This window comes from Euleptes europaea, chromosome 12, assembly GCF_029931775.1.
Source record: "Euleptes europaea isolate rEulEur1 chromosome 12, rEulEur1.hap1, whole genome shotgun sequence".
Lineage (NCBI taxonomy): Eukaryota > Metazoa > Chordata > Lepidosauria > Squamata > Sphaerodactylidae > Euleptes > Euleptes europaea.
In genome coordinates, this window is record NC_079323.1 from 38,742,482 (window position 1) to 38,761,443 (window position 18,962).

At 43.2% G+C, this 18,962-nt stretch overlaps 1 protein-coding gene across 1 annotated transcript; it reads left to right on the top strand.

The window, feature by feature from the left end:
* Positions 1–3,954: 3,954 nt before the first annotated feature.
* Positions 3,955–17,540, top strand: C12H3orf52 (chromosome 12 C3orf52 homolog). The gene is made up of 6 exons (XM_056858378.1): positions 3,955–4,227; positions 8,805–8,925; positions 12,799–12,956; positions 14,455–14,525; positions 16,307–16,506; positions 17,500–17,540. The coding sequence occupies exons 1-6, from the start codon at positions 4,099–4,101 to the stop codon at positions 17,526–17,528; spliced, it is 708 nt and encodes a 235-aa protein (XP_056714356.1). The 5' UTR covers positions 3,955–4,098; the 3' UTR covers positions 17,529–17,540.
* Positions 17,541–18,962: the final 1,422 nt, after the last annotated feature.

The window sequence follows — 18,962 nt, forward strand, 5'->3', positions numbered from 1 at the left end:
AATTACTCGCAGGTGCTGATGTCTTAGTACTCTGTGCGCAGAAGAACCCTGTAAAAGACTGTCTCTGGAATTTCCTAAGCCTTGGAAAGAGCAGAGTGCACAATGAGGATTTGTGTGCTAGTTTTCAGAGCAATAGGAGTAATAGAAACTGATTAAAACACTTAAGTCGTTCTGTGAAAAAGCAGTTCTGACTTTTTCATGTTGGGAATGCTTGAACTCTGGACTTCAGTGAGGTGTGAAAGAGACTTACACAAGAGTTTAGTTAATGATTGATTGCCATTGGTAGCTTCCTTATCAACATACCTGAGTTGCTAGAATAGTATCTACGGGATTCTCATAGTGAATTAGGTGTAGAAGCAGCAGCAGAACACTTCTTTCACAAAGAGAACAAATGCCATTATAAATATACAAGGTCATGGTCCAGGCATGCATGAAAAGATGGTAGCTCTGAAGTGAACATCAAGTTCCAGACCTATTTTCAGCACTAAGATGAAAGGTAATGTCTTCCTTTCCAAGTATCGATATTACTCATATCTTTATGATTATGAATGTCTGTACTCTAGTTTTTATGAAAGAATGTAAGTAGGGACTTAACTTGAACAACGCTGGTGGTACTCTTACATGGAAAGTACCCTTGTGATTCAGGCCAAGCACCCACAAACATTACATAACACACAGTATCGTGTGTGTGAAGTGTGTATCAAGCTGAATGGATTCCAACTAATCATGAATATATCTAATAATGTGGCCAAATGTGTGAATATGTAACTCCAGAGACTGGAGCCATGAATAGCCAAAACAGACCTTTCTATAAAATTGAAAAACACCCCAGGTTTTGGAGGGTGTTAACCCCCCCCCAATAATAGTAGCATCACCTATAGCTTTAAGAAACAAATGTCCTCAGTGACCATTGCTAGGCAATCACAACAGTATTGCCAGCCTTCAAGCCTTGGTTTCTGACAGTAAAAGGCAGGGAGAAGGGACAGAGTCCTTTCCAGGGCTGTTTTGGCCTTTAATAAAGGACTCATTGGGGCCAGGCCTGGCAATAACCACTGGGTTACTTCTTGTCTCCTGGCTTGCATGACTCAGACAGGCCTGACTTCTTGCCCCTGTTTCATAAGCATGGGAGCCAGTGTGATGTAGTGGTTAGAGTTGTAGACTAGGATCTGGAAGACTTGTTGGAATCACCACTTTACCATGAAAGCTCATGGGGTGACCCTGAGCCTAATTAACCTCACCGGGTAAGGTAAAATGGAGGAGAGTAGAGGAGAACAATGTAAGCTGCTTTGGGTCCCCACTGTGAACCAAGATGAGTTATAAATAAAATCAATAATATATATAGCTGAGGATGGAAGGTAGTTTAAAGGTAGGCTGGTTGGTGGGTGGGTGAGAATGAGAGAAAGAGGGGAAAGTGAGGGGGTTCCATGAGGAGGAAAAAGAGGAAATAGTGTGGGGAAAGGTATACAGGGGAAGAAAAGTGCCCCCCCCCCACAAGTCTTTGCAGGTTTCCCCCCTGTACAATTGGGCTCATCCTGGTGGTTAGAATTGCACAACTTGGCCTGGCACCACATAAATGTGCCCCAATTTTCCCAAGTAGAGACTGCCAGGGGAAGGGAAAGCTGAAGACAGGGAGGTAGATAAAGTTAGGCTTGCTGGTGGGTGGGAAGAAAAGAAGGAAGCAAGAAAAGGGGACAGGACTATGGGGATTTCAGGGAAGGGGGAAAAAAGAAATAGTGGGGGAGAAGAGAATGAGTTACCCCATGCAAGTCCTTGGGTTTCCCAGCTTGTTATATCTAATTCTGAACATTGCCCTAGATGCAGATTGTTAAATCCACAGATCAGGGATTTCCCCCACCCCAGATTTTTCAGCAAATCCAGGGAAATCTCCAGGTTTAAATGGGGTGTAGGGGGGAGAGAATCTAAAAACCAAAAGAAAAAAGGTGAGGGAGATATAAAAGTTTTAAAAGAGAGATACTGCATGATGTTGTGAGATTTCATCCGCCATCATGCGGGTTGCCTAGCAACTCAAGTTAGGAATTTTATAAGGTAATAGCAGAAGCATGGGAGGAGGCTGCAAGAAAGGACAAGAAGGGACAAGAAAGGGTTCAGTGTGCAAAAGAGAGAGTGAGAAAGACCATGCCAGTGAGGGAGAACAGGAAGGGCTAAGTGGAGAAGGAACCATACTGGCAAGAGAGAAACAGGAGGGGTGGGGTGGGAGAACGAGAAAATGGTACCAAGGGGGTTGATGGGAGGGTTGGGGAGGAAAAAGATTCTGCACCCACACTGTCACTACTACCTTTCTCTCCCCCCAGTCCAAGCCTCTTACTGCATTACACCATTGATGGGGTATCTGGGTCTACGTTACTCCCCCACAAACCCAGGCTTATCAGTTTACCTGCAGTAGCAGCAGGTCTCCCTCTTGTCCAGGTCTATCATTTTACAACAGCAAGGGGAAAATAATAATAATAAGAGTTGGTATCTATATGCCATCTTTCTCTACCACTTAAGGAAGAATCAAACCTGCTTACAATCAACTTCCCTCCCCCTCTCCACAACAGGTAGGTGTGGCTGAAAGAGCTCAAAGAGCTGTGACTAGCCTAAGGTCTCCCAGCTGGCTTCATTTGTAGGAGTAAGGAAACAAATCCAGTTCACCAGATTAGAGTCCACCACTCATGTGGAGGAGTGGAGAATCAAACCCGGTTCTCCAGATCACAGTCCACTGCTCCATATCACTGCTCTTAACCACTACACCATGCAGGCTCTCTTTGGGTGAAAACGCATGGTCACTTTATCCTCCTTTAATCCCTGTTTCAGCCAGGATCCAGACAGGATCAGACGCATGCGTTTCGCTTAATGCGTGTTCGATCCTGGTTAAAACAGGGATTAAAGGAGGATAAAGCGACCATGCGTTTTCTCCCTTTGTTAGTATCAAATATGCACAATGCTTCTGAGTTCCTAAAACAACATAGTACATCTAAACTCCTGCAAAGATAGATTTTTTAAATTAATCAATTAATGTCAATGCTTGTGCAGCCTGTTCTGCAAATATATTGGTCCTGATCCAAATGCACATATCTGCAGCACTTAAGGGCAGTTGGAAGTCAGGCCTGTATGCTCTTTGATTTCAACATTTATTTTCTAATACATGCACAGACAAGAAGGTCAGGAAATGAACTATTTATTCAACCACAGTTTGCATGCCCAGTTCCTCACCTAGCGGGAAAAATATGCAGATATTCCCCAAGCTAGTTGGCGTACTTAGTTCTCAATGTTAAATACATAAAACTGGACTCATCAATGAGTTTTCCAAATCAACAACATCTTTGCAGTCATCCATATCCAATTTTATCAGGGCTAAAAACTCAAATCCTGCCCTTAACATCAACAAGGACACTCTAGTTTTGATACTTCCCAATGAGTTGTAATTCACTAGAACTCCAAGTCTGCATTTCAAACATTCTTTGGAGGAATTAATCATCTAACTTGGATAAGTCTTTTAAGATTCTCTTGGTGGCAATCAGGCGGGGCTGTACTCTGAAATGGTTAAATCAGCCATTAATTGTATAATTACCTTTTGTTAAACAAAAGATGCTTTTTATCTAGTCAGAATTCTCCGGCTTTAATTTGCAATCCATATTTTTTTATTTAATGCCTTGAATTCTTTGTTATACAGTACAATTATCTGTGTCAGAGGGTTTTATTGTGTTCCAAGGAAAAAATGAGCCTTTATTACTACATAAAGGGCTGGGTTGCCTCAGGTTAAGTTGCTTGTTTAGGTCTACAGAGGGCAGGCGCAGTAAGGTAAGCAAACTGGAAAATCCAGCCTTACACAATTTGAGAATGAGACTTCATGTTTCCCTGTCCTAGACAGACGAGGATCTGCTAACTTAGGGACTGGTTTTTCTTTCAAAGTCTATGCCTTATTTTATAAGGATTCCATTCCATTATCTAATTCATGAGAATAGCTGCCCGAATGGAAGCTCTTTGGCTTTATGTGTTATCAGAAGACATATGACTGGAACTGAAAACACAGAGGAAGTTGGTTTTTCCTGCTTAAATGTCCTGCATTGGAATCGTCTTTGCTGAGAACTAGAAGCAATGAATGGCTACTTTCCTGAACAAGAAGTGCAAGACATTGAGCTACATGATATAGGCGAAGAAAAGGAGGAAGAAAGTAGACCTGGTGTGGAAGAGCCTCTTAACCCTGGAGTCACAAGAACTTCTGAGGTAGGTCACTTTTTAAAAGGGGTGTGTTAGTGTAACAATAATATTTCATTGGAATATTTTATTGGAATAAAGAATTTTCATTGGAGGTGCTTAAATTCCAAAGGTTTTATTGTAAAGCCTAGTTGGAGGATATTCACCTTGAAACGGACTCTGTATAACCTTCAACCACTTATATATCAATGCCATCCTAAGCAGAGTTACCCTGTTCTAAACCCATTCCTTTCAGTTAATTTTGAAGGTGTAACTCTGCTTAGGGATGGCACTGTAGATCTCACTACGTGTACCAATTGCTGGTGTAAACTTGTATTTGATAAACAGAGAATATCATACCAATAACGAGCTGTACTCTCCTTGAAAAAAGCAGGTTAGATTCATTTTTACCTGTTTCCCAACTTTGTCTAGCTTTGGTTGGTTCACCAGCTCCAGACTTTCCCTGAGCAGTCTTTTTCTAGACAATGCCAAAGTTTCAGCCAGTTCAAAATGAAGCTGCAAAAATTGCTATTTGGCATAAATTGGTGCTGGAAAGTGCCATCAAGTCAAAGCTAACTTATGACCACCCTTCAAGGGGTTTTCAAGGCATGAGATGAACAGAGTGGTTTGCTATTGCCTGCCTCTGCATAGCAACCCTGGACTTCCTTGGTGCTCTCCCACCCAAGTACTAACCAGGGCCAACCCTGCTTAGCTTCCGAGATCTAATGAGTGAGGTCGGGCCATTCAGATGAGGGCTTTTGGTTTAAATTACACAGTACATATTTTACCTGTGTTACAGGATTTACATTGGCAACAGATTCACTTCCGGGATACCCACACAAGTCAAGGCTTATATCTCCATAGATATTTGGTTGGCACTGTGCTACATTTTCCATGCCAGTTCAAGACGCATCTGTTTTCTCTGGCTTTCTGATCATTATTGTTCTGTTGAATGGGTTTTTTAAATGTGATTATAAGTTATATTGTATTTTAATCATATTTGATCCAACGTGAGTGTTTCTGGAGGAGAAAGCAGGAAAGAAATTATCAGAATAATAAAAAGAAATAAAGAATGTACACACTAGGCTAGTGTATTTCACCTATGTTGATTTAGTAATCAAGCTGCCTTTCCATCCAACTTAAGTTCCACAAGGAGGCAAACCCCCCCCCCAAATTAAAATAAGATTAAAACACATGAATATATGAAAACAATTACAAACAATTAAAACATAAATTAACATGGATATGAAGAAGGGTTGATGAGAATCAGTGAATGAGTGCAAGACAAAAACAAGTCTTTACCCGAAGGCAGAAGACAACAACGATGCTGCTGATTTAGCTTATTTATAGCCCACCTTTCTCTCTGAGAATCAAGACAGATTACAGAGTACAGAGAGAGAAAGCAAAAAAATGTACTCATACCCTATATGATGCAATAGATAATGCAATAGAACTAGGAGTACAAAATGGAACAAAGTGAGCAATGATGCGCTCATAAAGGATAAGATATATACGAAACTATATATAATAAACAATGCAATTGAACAATGCAACAGGACTAGGAATACAAAATTAAATGGGAATGTGAACAGGAAACTGCTCAGATTGGCATAGCGTGAGTAATGCAGAAGGTGGGGTTACAAAGGCACAGGGCAATGCAGTACCCATCTCCCCACTTCCATATGAAGGTGCCCTTCCGGACTATGATAGAAGGGGACAGACAAATCTCCTTGGGGAGAGAATTCCATAATTTTTGTGCCCTGACTGAGAAGGCCCTTTCCTGGGTTGCTACCCAACTAGCCTCAGACAAAGGGGGTACCCAAAGCAGGGCTTTTAAAGAAGACTGTAATGGCTGGGTGGGTTCATATGGAAGTAGGCATTCCTTAAGGTAAGCTGTTCCCAAGCTGTATAGGCTAGGGTTGTGCAAAAAAAGATCAGTATTTCCGGATTTGTGTATACTGTATCTGAAAAATATTCCTGATATTCCCAATACCAAATACTGGTATGGTATTCAGATTTGGTGGAGTTCCTCATTTTTTGGGTCCATTAATTTTCTGGGCGGCTGGGGAGGGGGTTGTTTTTAAAGGTAGAAAAACTGCAGGAGAGTTGCTGATGCCTGTCCTTTAAGAAAAAAAAAAAACCACCAAAATTTCAAGTAGATTGGACCAAGGTGTCCAATTCTATGGCCCCATGAAGAGGGTGCCCCAGCCATCCTCCACTATTCCCTACGAGGAGAGCAAACCCCTCCAAGCTGCTTCCAGGGCAAAAGCCATGCCTGCAAGCAGCAATCACTGGTCAAACCATGCCTCCCACAGTAGAACCAACACAACAAGCCCAACAGGACCATTGAAGAACTCAGGAATCCCAGCAGAGCCACAAGCCAATGTGCCATGCCAAACAGAAGCAAAATCAAACTGGAGAATCTTGACAGTAGAAACTGCTGGTGGGGGCACAGCAGAACCAGTTGCAATGTGCAGATGCCCAGCAGAACCCAGTGTCACTCCGGCAGTGCATGCGCAACAGGAGTAATGTCAAACCGGAGAATCTTTCTAGAGAAAAATCATTGTGGGGGTGGGGCACTTTTGCAAGCCCAGCAAAACCAGCTGTAATGTGCAGAAGCCCAGCAGAACCCAGTGCTGCTCTGGCAGTGCAAGTGCAATAGGACCAAAGTCAAACCAGAGAATCTCTGCAACGGAAACCCTGTACTTTGAGCCCATGTTCAAAATGATAGATGGATGGATGGATTGGTGCATATATAGATGGATAGATAGAATTATTGAACAACAAGATGTATTTCATGGCCATTTCACACATTATGCAAGCCTAAATTTTCTATCAAGCCTGTGGGAGCTTCCTCTCCCAGGTTACCCAGTTCCTCTTCCTTCTCTCCTGGTCTCACAACTAACTTGCAAGATGTTTGCAACTCACCTTTGGTCCTGACTTACCACAGTCTGAGAAACACTACTTTAAGGGATCTATAATCACTCAGATTACAGTATGTGTTTCTACAACAGTCATATAACTCCATATCCCCTTATCCCCTTTTTATAATATGTAGCCTGATCTTTAGAGTGCTTCATCAAAGACATTCAGGGTTATGATTAAAATTTCTATACTCTTTGCACCCCCTATCATTATTGATATGAGGAAAAGATGCACAATGTCATGTTGCATATTTAACTAACTACCAAGAAACTGGACTTCAAAGGATTCAGCAGCTGCTTTCACCTGAAACTAAGTAATCTATTGCATCTGTTATCAAGGAAAGACATTGTTGATTGAAGAAACTATGTATGTGTTAGAAATACTTTCTGACTAGGTTTAACAAGGATGTTTACCTAAGGTGGAACAGTTAGCTGATGCTGCTAGGGATCTAAAATTGCTGCTGCAGTTTGTCAGGATCCAGGCTTTTATTTAATTATATAGGCCTACAGAAAGTTCTAGAACAAATTAGTTAGTATAATTTAAATAATCAAAACAATCAGACAGTTACATCCCAGGCAGTCTTACTTCACTAAGCGGCCAACAAAAGACTGAAGGCTGTGAGCTGTGGCCAAAGAGCTTAGGGCTCTTTAGCAGCTATTTCTCTTTACTTCGACATCTTTGGAGTTTCTGTTCTCTCTCTGTCTCTCCTCCTCCTCCTTCATCTTCTTCTTCTTCATGATTCAGTGACAGAGCATCTTATTTACATGGAGAAACTCAAACAATCAATCCCTGGTAACCCCAATTAAAAGGATCAGGTAGTATTTGATGTGAAAGATCTCAATATGAGACCAGAGAGCCACTGCTAGTTGGACTAAATACTGACCGTGACGGACTAGTGGTCTGACTCAGTTAGGGTGGAGATCTCCCAGAATTACAACTGATCTCCAGACTACATAAAACACTTTTTATTTTAAATATTTATTCCACTTCTCCTGGAGAAAATGTCTGCTGTGAAACTGCATGGTATTATACTCTACTGAGCTCGGTCCCTCCCCTCCCTAAACTTCATTCTCCCAGGCTCCACCCCCAAAATCTCCAGGTATTTCCAAACCCAGAGTTGGCAACCCTAGACTCAGTAGAAGGCACCTTCACATGTTCTTCTCTCTTTGTAGGTTATTCATAATATCCTGCAGTAGGCTTTTAATTCTTTACATTCACCCTTTTGCTTCCCTATTTATGCTTTATACTATTAACTGGATGCTGAAAATCTCCAGCTGTATTTTTTTGTCCCCATTTACTCTTGTCACATCTGTGATGTTTCTTCTTGGATCTCTTCTTCTACCTTTAAATGAATCTTCCCAAAACAGAGTTCGTATTTTTCTTCCCTGTTCTTTTGCCTTTTCACCATTTTTCTCTACCCCTTGACGTTATTAGGGGAAAGTTGTTTGTTCCCATATAGTAATTCATTACTGTTGCAACTGCTTTGTGGAATGTGGCCATCTGAATATCAGAGGTGCATATTAATTATTGCCTGTGATATGAATGGTTAGATCCACAATATTACAGTGTTTTATTACTTCTAAGAGAGCCATTCATTCACTCACCCATTGATACTGTTCTGATCCACACAATCAAATTACTTACTAATGGATTTTCACTTTTATTCTTTGTATGATTAACAGACAGCCAACCCACACTCTTGTTTGGAGATCGTTTTTTGGAAATGCAAACTGTGGATGGTTATAACTTCCGTTTTCCTGTGTTTGATCCTTGTGATTATTATAAGTTTAAAGTTTTATTCAGGTATGCATCCTACTTCAAATATGAATCTTGTCAACAAAATATCAGAGATGTATTAGGGAAGGGAGAATGGGTGGTGGTGGTGGTGGAAAGTGCCATCAAGTCATAGCTGACTTATGATGACCCCACAGGGTTTTCAAGGAAAGAGACATTCAGCGGTGGTTTGCCATTGCCTGCCTCTGCATAGCAACCCTAAACTTCCTTTGTGGTTTCCCATCTGAATACTTACCAGGGCTGATCCTGCTCTAGGACTCCCCCCAAACTCTTTTAGGAGGAATCCTAGAGCATTATGCCAATGTGATACTATAACTTACAGGGTTGCTCTAGAAGTCATTATGTGTCAGAATGACTCCCATCCTTCCCCCTGATTTCCCCACCACCACTCAGTAGGTAACCAGGGCTGCCAGCAGGAGGTCTCTCACCATAGCAGGATACCTGGCAACCCCACTCAGGTCATATCTCTTTATTTGTGTGTGTCCATCCCCTAAACTTCCCACAGGTTTCCAGGGGCTTGGCTGACAACCCTAGAGCTGAATGCCCCCTGTAACCCTAGCAGAACATATGGGGGCATTTTTCACGGTAGATTTTGCTTCTCTTTTGCCACGGACCAACCCCCCCCCCCCGATTTAAATGTTTTTTTCATGGCCGCGATTTATCCCTGTCAATCTTGATGTAGTTTTGGTTTTTCATGGGAACAAAGCATGCTGTATTTGACAACGGTTTGGTCTGTCCCTTTTGCAGGAGGCCTCCCATTCCAACAAGCTCATTATTTATGCCTGCCCCCAACTCCGCCCAGCAGATTACCTCGTGCGGTTCACCAGCCCCAGCACAAAAAACAAGCACCAGTCCCTCTGGTCTCCTCCATTTTTCTTCCACCCTCGCTCTGTTCTGCTTTAGGAACAGTCAGATTCCACATTGGGGGGGTGGGCAAGGCAGAGCTTTCCTCAAAGCTTCCCTCTATTTTCTATAGGTGTGGAACCCATTGCCCTTTAATGACAGACAGGATTGGGGGGGGGGCAGGAATTGCATCCATGTGCCCAGAGAAGTGTTTAGCTGAAAGTGGGAATGGAGCAACTCCAACCTGTGCCGCTTCAAGAGGTGTGCCTTGGATTTGCCGCTCTCTAGATGCACATTTTCCCCATCCTAATTCTCAAAACTCTTCTTGGGGGCTGATTGTTGAGTTTTGAGAATTTGGATGGGAAAAAGGTGCATCTAGAGAGCGGCAAATCCAAGGAAAAACCTCCCGTGCATAAATGGCCACTGTAAACCTCTTGCGTTAAAGCAATTTCCCAGAGTATGTTCCCCCCAGAAGGCCCCTGGCTTGCACCCTGGCCCTGATCTGACCCCAGTGCATCGTGAGAGAGAGGAGGGCTCCTGGCTTGTGCGCCAGCCCCAATCCAGCCAGTGTGCATGGCGGGGGGGAAAGGAAAGAAGGCCCCTGGCTTGCGCGCCGGCCCTGATCCGGCCCCAGTGCATCGAGAGAGAGGAGGGAGACCCAGAGCAGACTGCCTGCCCCTCTTCAGAAGAGTGATGGGAGGGAGTTTTGCCTTGGGTTTTCCGCTCTCAGGATGCACATTTTTCCCATCTGAATTCTCAAAAATCCCCCCTCCCCGCTGGGGTAGAGGGGCCAACAGCCCCTTCCCTTGAACATCCCCCCCATGGGTCCAGCTGCCCTAGACCGAGCTGCCACCACCACCACCCCCAGCGCGCGAGGCACAAATGGCGTGGCCCCACTGGTCTCCCCCTGGAGCAGTCCATCCAATGTCCCCCTGGGCTTGGAGGTGTGGGCCCAGCTCCAAGGCCCATCCCGGGCGAGGGGCAGGGAAGGCGTGCTGCCTGCCTGCCCGCCAGCCTCTGGGACGGAGGGAGAGAAGTTCCAGGACTCTAGGCAGGCAGGCAGCAAAAGGGACGGTATTCTTGTCCGAGCGCGAAACTCCCCCAGCCAATCGCCATTCTTGGGGGAGGAGAAATTAGCCGGCATGGGCAGGGACAATTGTTCCAAACCAAGGAACAAAGGCAGTTTTTCATGGAGCTCCGAGCCAAAAACTGCGCAGCAGCAGGAAAGAACGGCGCAAAAGTGGTTTGACTTGCCCTGGTTATAACACGGCTTTTATTGCTCAATCCGGAAAAAAATCGGAGCAGCCATGAATAACCAAAAATTTGCAGCGACGCAAACCGGCTGTGAAACCGCTGCAAAGCTCCGTGAAAAATCCCCCATAGGGATTAACTTTGCTTGCTTCTAGCTGTCAATAGCCCTCCAGAGCTGCAGCCCACCAGAAACCTTTCCAGTCAGTGAAATAGCTCATCTGTCCTTGTCTGACTGTATGGGATACTCAGAAATTCTCGCCTATGGAAGCTGATCTCTGACCATCTGTGAATTTCTTCTTTGGAGTCAGCTGAGACAAATCAGGTCTATTTTAAGCTTCCCTTGGAGCACTTTCATAAGTCAGACACCTGGATTCTGATGAAAAGCACATCTGTTGGCAGAAAAAAAGCCTGATTTTTGCCAGTTACCCTTCCCATTTCATTCCCTATGCTGTCTCTGGTTGTCTGTGTGCCAATATGGTTTTAGGGGACACCACAGGCTGCAGAAGGAAAGGGGGAGATCAGGCTAGCATGTTTGCTGTTAGGAGTCCCAGAAGCTTTATAATGAACTGCCAAAACAAAAATGTGCTGGGAAGCTAACAGGCAGCCAGTGCAATTGTTGGCAGGTTCCTGGGCGTAAAAAAGGTTAGGAGCAGCATCTTGCACTTTGCTGTAAATCCCAACACTTTTTAAAGTGGAACCACATGTAAACGATGTTGTAGTAATGACCCTGAAAGGTTATGGTAATAATGGACACAACTGACATAGAAGATATAACTTTTGCCATATTGGCTACCTCAGTCTCAGGGAAGAAAGCCTAATCCAGTCTCCAGGCTGTGTATCTTTGTTCTCAGTTGAGAGGGAGAGGCCATCCAAGAGAAAGGAATACAAAACCTTCTCAAGATGCACAGCTTGCTGACCAACATCACCACCGTCACATCTGTGAGCAGTTTCAGTTAGACCTTGTGCAGATTGTAACAGCCAGCATCCCAAATCTGTTGTGCCTGAATATGATGAAACACAAGATAAAAAAAGAATGGTCTGTCATAGAATCATAGAATCAAAGAGTTGGAAGGGACTACCAGGGTCATTTAGTCCAACTGCCTGAACAATCCAGGAAATTCACTGGTACCTCCCCCCCCCACACCCCCAGTGACCCCTACTCCACCCCAGAAGATTGCAAAAAAAAAAAAAACCTCCAAGATCCCTGGCCAATCTGGCCTGGAGGAAAATTGCTTCCTGACCCCAAAGTGGTGATTGGCGCTACCCTCGGCATGCAAGAAAGGGCCACGAGAACCAAACACTGATGTAAACCTTCCATCCCTCCCTCCATGATCTACCTAAGGTCATAGAATCAGCATTGCTGACAGATGGCCAGCTAGCCTCTGCTTAAAAGCCTCCAGGGAAGGAGAGCCCACCACCTCCCAAGGAAGCCTGTTCCACTGAGAAACCACTCTGTTAGTGGTGGAAAGTGTAGTCAAGCTCCCCAATTTTTGGCCATCCCACAGGGTTTTCAAGGAAAGAGACAAACAGATGTGGCAACCTTGGACTTCCTTGGCGCCTGCAGTCTCCCATCCATGTACTAACCAGGGCCGACCCTGCTTAATTTCTGAGATCAGATTAGATTGGGTTAGCCTGGGCTATCCAGGTCAAGGTGGCTGTTGTTTCACTATGCTAACAAAGATGCACCAGTGGCACAGTGTCAATGATGTGCATTAAGAATCACTTGATGCTGAAAAATACACTGAATCTGTGAAAGTTATCAATAATGAAATGCTTCTTTTAATTTAGAGATTTATATAGATGAAGATGAATACTGGGATCTCCAAACAATAGCAAATGGCGATCATCATAATTTCTCTGGAATTTTAAAAATTCACTGTGCTAATCCTGACTGGCTGCTCTCAGAATCAGCATATCAGATACTTTCTGAAAATCTTAGTAAAAGGGTAAGTTCATCAGGTGCTTAAAGAGGTTTGTCTATAATGTATATTATGTGTGTATTTTAAACCTTTAGCTAATCTCCCCAATAGACTGTATAAAAGGACAAATTCCGAAGAGATACAGGAAATGCACAATCAGCTTCCAACAGGGAGGATTTTTAAATGGGTTCCAGCTAAATTGAATTAGGACCACAGTGCTGGAGGTCCCATGCCATTTCCTGATTTAAATTTTCTTTTGCAAAGCAAATTGAGGCATAAAAAAATCTGCATGGATCCTGTATTTTTTCCTCCATGGGGCAAACAGCAACTGGGAAGGGGATTGTATCACAATAGCACAGAGGAAAGATTTAACCCCATTTCCCTAGCCCTTTGGTCTCAATCCAATTTGAGATCTTTCCATTATTTGTTATGAAAGTGTGTGTGTGTTTGGGGAAATCCAATGAGATGTATGGCTTTACTATATCTACTCTTATTTAACCCTAATAAATCCTACTCTGGGAGTGTTACACTTGTTGTCAAGGCTGCATTTGAGCAAACCAGTATACTTGTATTACTATGTCACAATTATTTTACGAAGAAAACAGGTGAATTCAGGAGGCCGGTGTGGTACTGCGATGCCAGCCCATCAACATTACTGGGTGAGCTCAGGACAGAGCCCGACATGCCCTTGAAAACACTCTGTCCATTTACAGACTAGGAGAGCGACCATGGCTCTGTGGCACAGCTATGGTTGCAAGCCAGCAGCTGCCAACTAGTGGGAGCCTGGGGAGGGCACAGAAATGGCATTATGTCCCTTCTGGGGAAAACGCTGAAGTGGTGTCACTCTGCTGTAGGAATTGCTGGAAATGTTATGGTAAACTCATGGAGTTTCTGGTGATTCCTAGAACGGAGTGATGTCACGTCTTGGTTTGCCCCCGAAGTGATATTGTGCTGTCGTCCCCACAGTGATTTTAATTTTTTTTCTCCTGCCAGCCACAGGAGAGGTGGTAGGCAAGGAGAGCTGGGGGTAGGAGATCTCCCGCCCCCTGTTGATGTGGCATCCCTGAGTACATCATCTGCTCCGCATGCAGAAGGTCCCAATTTCAGCCCCCCAGCTTCTTCAGCTAAATGGATCAGGTAGTAGGTGAAGTGAAAGACCTCTATGTGAGACCCTGGAGAGCCACTGCCAGTCAGAACGGACAATACTGACCTTGATGGAACAATGGTCTGATTAGGTATAAGGTAGTTTTCTGTATTCCTGTGAGCATTTTCTTAACATACAAATCCAATGCCTCTGTGACTGACATAATGCCTTTTTTACTAAGCGATAGGGACCCCAAGGCTACAATGTCAGTGGCAAGATTTGTTTCAGTCCTTATATCCCTCCAACACTAGATATCTGCTGCTCAAGATCAATTGATCAAGGAGCTTCTAAGGGATAAAAAGAAAGGAAAAAAGGTATGTACTGGATGGCTGTTTTCATGTTGTGAAATATGTGGAAATAATTAATGCTTTCTTTCTCAAGCTTACAGATGTATATAATCATTCACCTGCTCTTGGGCGCTATTTTATTTCCGCTGAAGTTATTTCCTTCAGGTAAGAAAGCAAAATTAACTTCTTGATTTTATTTGTGTAATTTAGAACACTTGGCTCACATAAAATATTAAGAGAAGAAGGAATGGATTTTGGTAGTCATGTAGAGAACATATGATATTTAAGGAAGAATGGAAGGAAGGAAAATTCATCTGTTACTTACAATTTTCACTAGAAAGTAGTTGTCATTGACAGCAATCCTAAGCAGGTCTACTCAGGAGCTTACTGTTAGGAAACTGTTTGCATTGACAGGTACCTACAAACCTTTACGAAGTAATACAGAGAGTGCAACACAACTTCTTCCATCTACTCAATCACATTTGTTTAATTTGTGCCATCATGTCCTGGGCCTTTTTTTATTAACCTTTTCAAAATTATTGCTGTTAAAGTTGTTTTAGTTGCTTGCACATCTCAACTGTGGAAACATGCTTCTGGTAGGATTTTTTTTTTAGGTTGCTTCAAAAAAAGTGGTAGAAAACCAGCCTTTGTTTATGAAACGTCCTTTGCTGGAGAACCAAGCACTGATTAAAATATATTTGAGATGTGATGTGGGCCATTTCTCAAGAGAACATTTAGGAAGAAAGAGAATGGTTGTGCCATGTCATAATCTTATCTTTCTTATTAAAACAAATGAGGCAAGTCTGTATATACATAGATCCCTACCTTTACAGACCCAAAGAACTGTCGGAGCATAGAACCTCCACATTCAAAGTATGTTTACTTCTGAATATGGTTTGCTGTAGTTAGGGTTGCCAATCTCCACATGGTGACTGGAGATCTCTTGCTATTACAACTGATCTCCAGCCGATGGAGATCAGTTCCCCTGGAGAAAATGGCCACTTTGGCAATTGGACTCTATGGCATTGAAGTCCCTCCCCTCCCCAAACCCCACCTTCCTCAGGCTCCACCCCAAAAACCTCTTGCCAGTGGCGAAGAGGCACCTGGCAACCCTAGCAGTAGACCACAACAAAGGAGGTCTGCTGTCTTTGTACCATGCATATAGGTCTCCTGGTAAAATCTAGTTTCCCACTAATGACCTTTCCACTGTGGAAGAGCTATTTCTGCCAGAGGAAGGCTCCTTTGTTGAAAAGAAGACTTCAAAGTAGCGCAGAGTGGTAGGATCCAAGCCCCTGCCTTTTGTGGTAGCTCGGGAATGCATGTGGAATAACTAGAGCTGGTTCTATAATGAGGCCAACTGAGTCAGTGACCCTGGGTAGAAGATTTTGGGAGGCAAGAGATTCTTTTCCTGATCTCCAATCTCTGCCACCATCTCCTTTGCTTATGGCCCACCCACCCCTGCTTCTTCTACCTCACTCTCCTGCTGCCTCCCACCGAGAAGCTGGAGCAAGTAATCCTCATTCCCTCTTCACTCTCCCAAGTTTCTTTCAACACACATGGCTTGTCTGTTGATAAAACAACTAAAATGGTGGGTGACCTCTTAGGAGAGGAAGGATACACAAGAGTCCAGGAAATCCTACAGGACATGCATGGCTTGCCGTGCTATGTCTAAAGAGGCCTTGGGTAGCAAGGGAGAAAGGAGGAGGTGCTAAGGTTAACCAGTGGGTCTACACATACATTACAGAGCTGCTGCACATGATACTTCTTCCCCCATGAAGATTTGCATGAAGAAAGGCATTTGTCATGTTCAAACTTTATATGTTGATGCTTATTTTTTTTTTAAAAAAAAAATCTTACACACACTCATCTATCTTACACAACACTATCTATTTGTGTTGGGGGGGGGTCTCTGTAATTTGGCTACTATGCCTAGTTCTTCCTTTCAGTGATGAAAACAAAACTGCATCCTTTGAGTTGGGGTTCTCAGTCCCACCTGAAACGGAAGAGTTCATGAAGAACAGAATGAGTGAGACGTTTGTGAAGAACGTTTTAAGGCAAAATATTTATGACCAGAAAGAAATATATGGCATAGTTATAACTGGATGTACAGATCTGATGCTTGATCCAACTTCTCTTTCAGTTTCATGTAAGTGCCACATTCAATTAATAAACTCTTTTGTAAAAGTTAAAGAACCTTTTTAAAGTTAAAGCGTTTTTACTGAAATATAACGAAGCCCTCTCTGTTTAAAAAAAATCATTTCAATATACAGATTCTTGGAATATTATGATTCTTTTCTGTTCTCTAATAGAACAGTGATTTCATTGACTTGTTCAAATATCGAAGTCTATAAATACAAAAATCCTGAAATGATCTACAAATTGTTAGGCAATGTTGATTTCAGTTCCATGGAGCAGGAACCTGCATTCTCCCACTCTATGGCAACATGCTCATTGAAAACATTATACAAACAATACACACACACATCTGTATATTTGGGGAAATGTCCCTAGTAAATAGTAAATTCATTAGTTTAAAGCTGGAATGTGTCCAGAGGAGGGGAACTAAGATGATGAGGGGTCTGGAGACCAAGTCATATGAGGAAAGGTTGAAGGAGCTGGGTATGTTTAACCTGGAGAGGAGAAGACTGAGGGGTGATATGATCGCCATCTTCAAGTACTTGAAGGGCTTTCATATAGAGGAGGGTGCCGAGTTGTTTTCTGTTGCCCCAGAAGGTCAGACCAGAAACAACGGGTTAAAATTAAATCAAAAGAGTTTCCATCTAGAAATTAGGAAGAATTTTCTAACAGTTAGAGTGGAACAGGCTTCCTCGGGAGGTGGTAAGTGCTCCTTCCCTGGAGATTTTTAAGCAGAGGCTAGATGGCCATCTGTCAGCAATGCTGATTCTATGACCTTAAGCAGATGATGAGAGGGAGGGGATCTTGGCCGTCTTTTATGCATGGAGTGGGGGTCATTGAGGATGTGGGAGGGAGGTAGTTGTGAATTTCCTGCATTGTGCAGGGGGTTGGACTAGATGACCCTGGTGGTCCCTTCCAACTCTATGATTCTATGAAATAACTCTAATTAGTTAGACAAACTTTTATTTTCTTTTTCTCCTCTTTTCCCACCTTGTTTCTAAAGCAATACAGGCTATCAATACAGATGGCTGAATTGTACATGGACTGCAGTACTCCCGAACAGCCTTGGAAAAGTCTTCAGCTGTGGAGCTTGAAATGTATTATTCAGTGAAACAGTTCTACCTGACTGATTTCCAGTATGCACTCATTCCTCTTTCCATAAACCATCAGCTGTAGGAAAACACCAGCATCATCTTCGTCTTGTCTCTGGATTCAGATTGTTGACACTCAGCCACAGACTCAAGACATTGACCCAGGATCCAGTGCTGCATCACCTACACTGGCTACTAGGGTTGCAAACTCTGGGTTGGGAAATTCCTAGAGATTTGGGGGATGACCTGGGGAGGGAACTCAGCAGGGATGTGATTCTATAGAGTCCACCATCCACAGCATCCATTTTATCCAGGGGAACTGATCTCTAGTCTGGCAATCCACTGTAACTCTGGGAGAACAATATCCCTGAAGAGCTCAGCATCCTGGGAGGTGCACTGATTCACTCATTTAAATTATGCACTTTATTATAATGTCTCACACCGCCATAACTTGTGTGTGTTTGAACCTGCATATATCAAGAACTGGCAAACATGTTTCTGGTGAAAAAGGTTTATCAAAAAGTTGTCACCATTTGGGAATTATGTACAAAGAATTTTTATTATATTACACAATGCAGCATTTTTCTCATCTGAAAGAGTTGATTAAAAGTTTATTTGAAATGATGGGCATTTCATATTCTGACTGTGAAAAAGTATATGGTGAAGGAAAGCAATTCTTAACTTACGAGCACATAATTGGGGTCACTGTTGTCCTGGAGGCTGGGAGAAGTCACAGTTTTGGGGGAAATGACAATACTGGCATACTCGGTCTCAGTGCTTTTCTTTATCCTGGAAATGTTTCCTGTGTCGGTGTGGTCAATAGTGGCATAGCATATTTCAGGGGGTTAGGTGGAGGCTTTGCCCTCTGTGTTCACCTGGTAAGAAAGAAATCAGCTTCTAACATTTTTGCAGTTGGAGACAAAAACATTACAAAACAGTTGCCAGTGCTCTAATGCTATTATTCTGAATCGTACTTTATGAATTGTACTACACACGTACACAAGCAAAGCACAGCCACGCTCCTTCTGCCCTAACTGTTGTGACTTGCAGCTGTTGTGGCAGGCCATGGAAGCACTAAAGGTCCTATCTGCTTAGAACTCTCTTCCACCGCCTTCATTCATGGGATGTCTCTTGGAGTTACTAGACACTGAAGAGCAGCAGAACTTGGTGGATTGACAGAAATGTTCCAACAAGGCTCAAAACAGGCAACACTTGCTGTCAATTCCTTGTAATGGCCCATTGCCTCTTCCTAACACTGTGAAGTTTCTTTTTAAAATGAAGATCTTAAACTGTACAGATTTCATGAGTCATTAAGGTTGCCAGCTCCAGGTTGGGAAATACCTGGAGATTTTTGGGGCGGAGCCTGAGGAGGGTG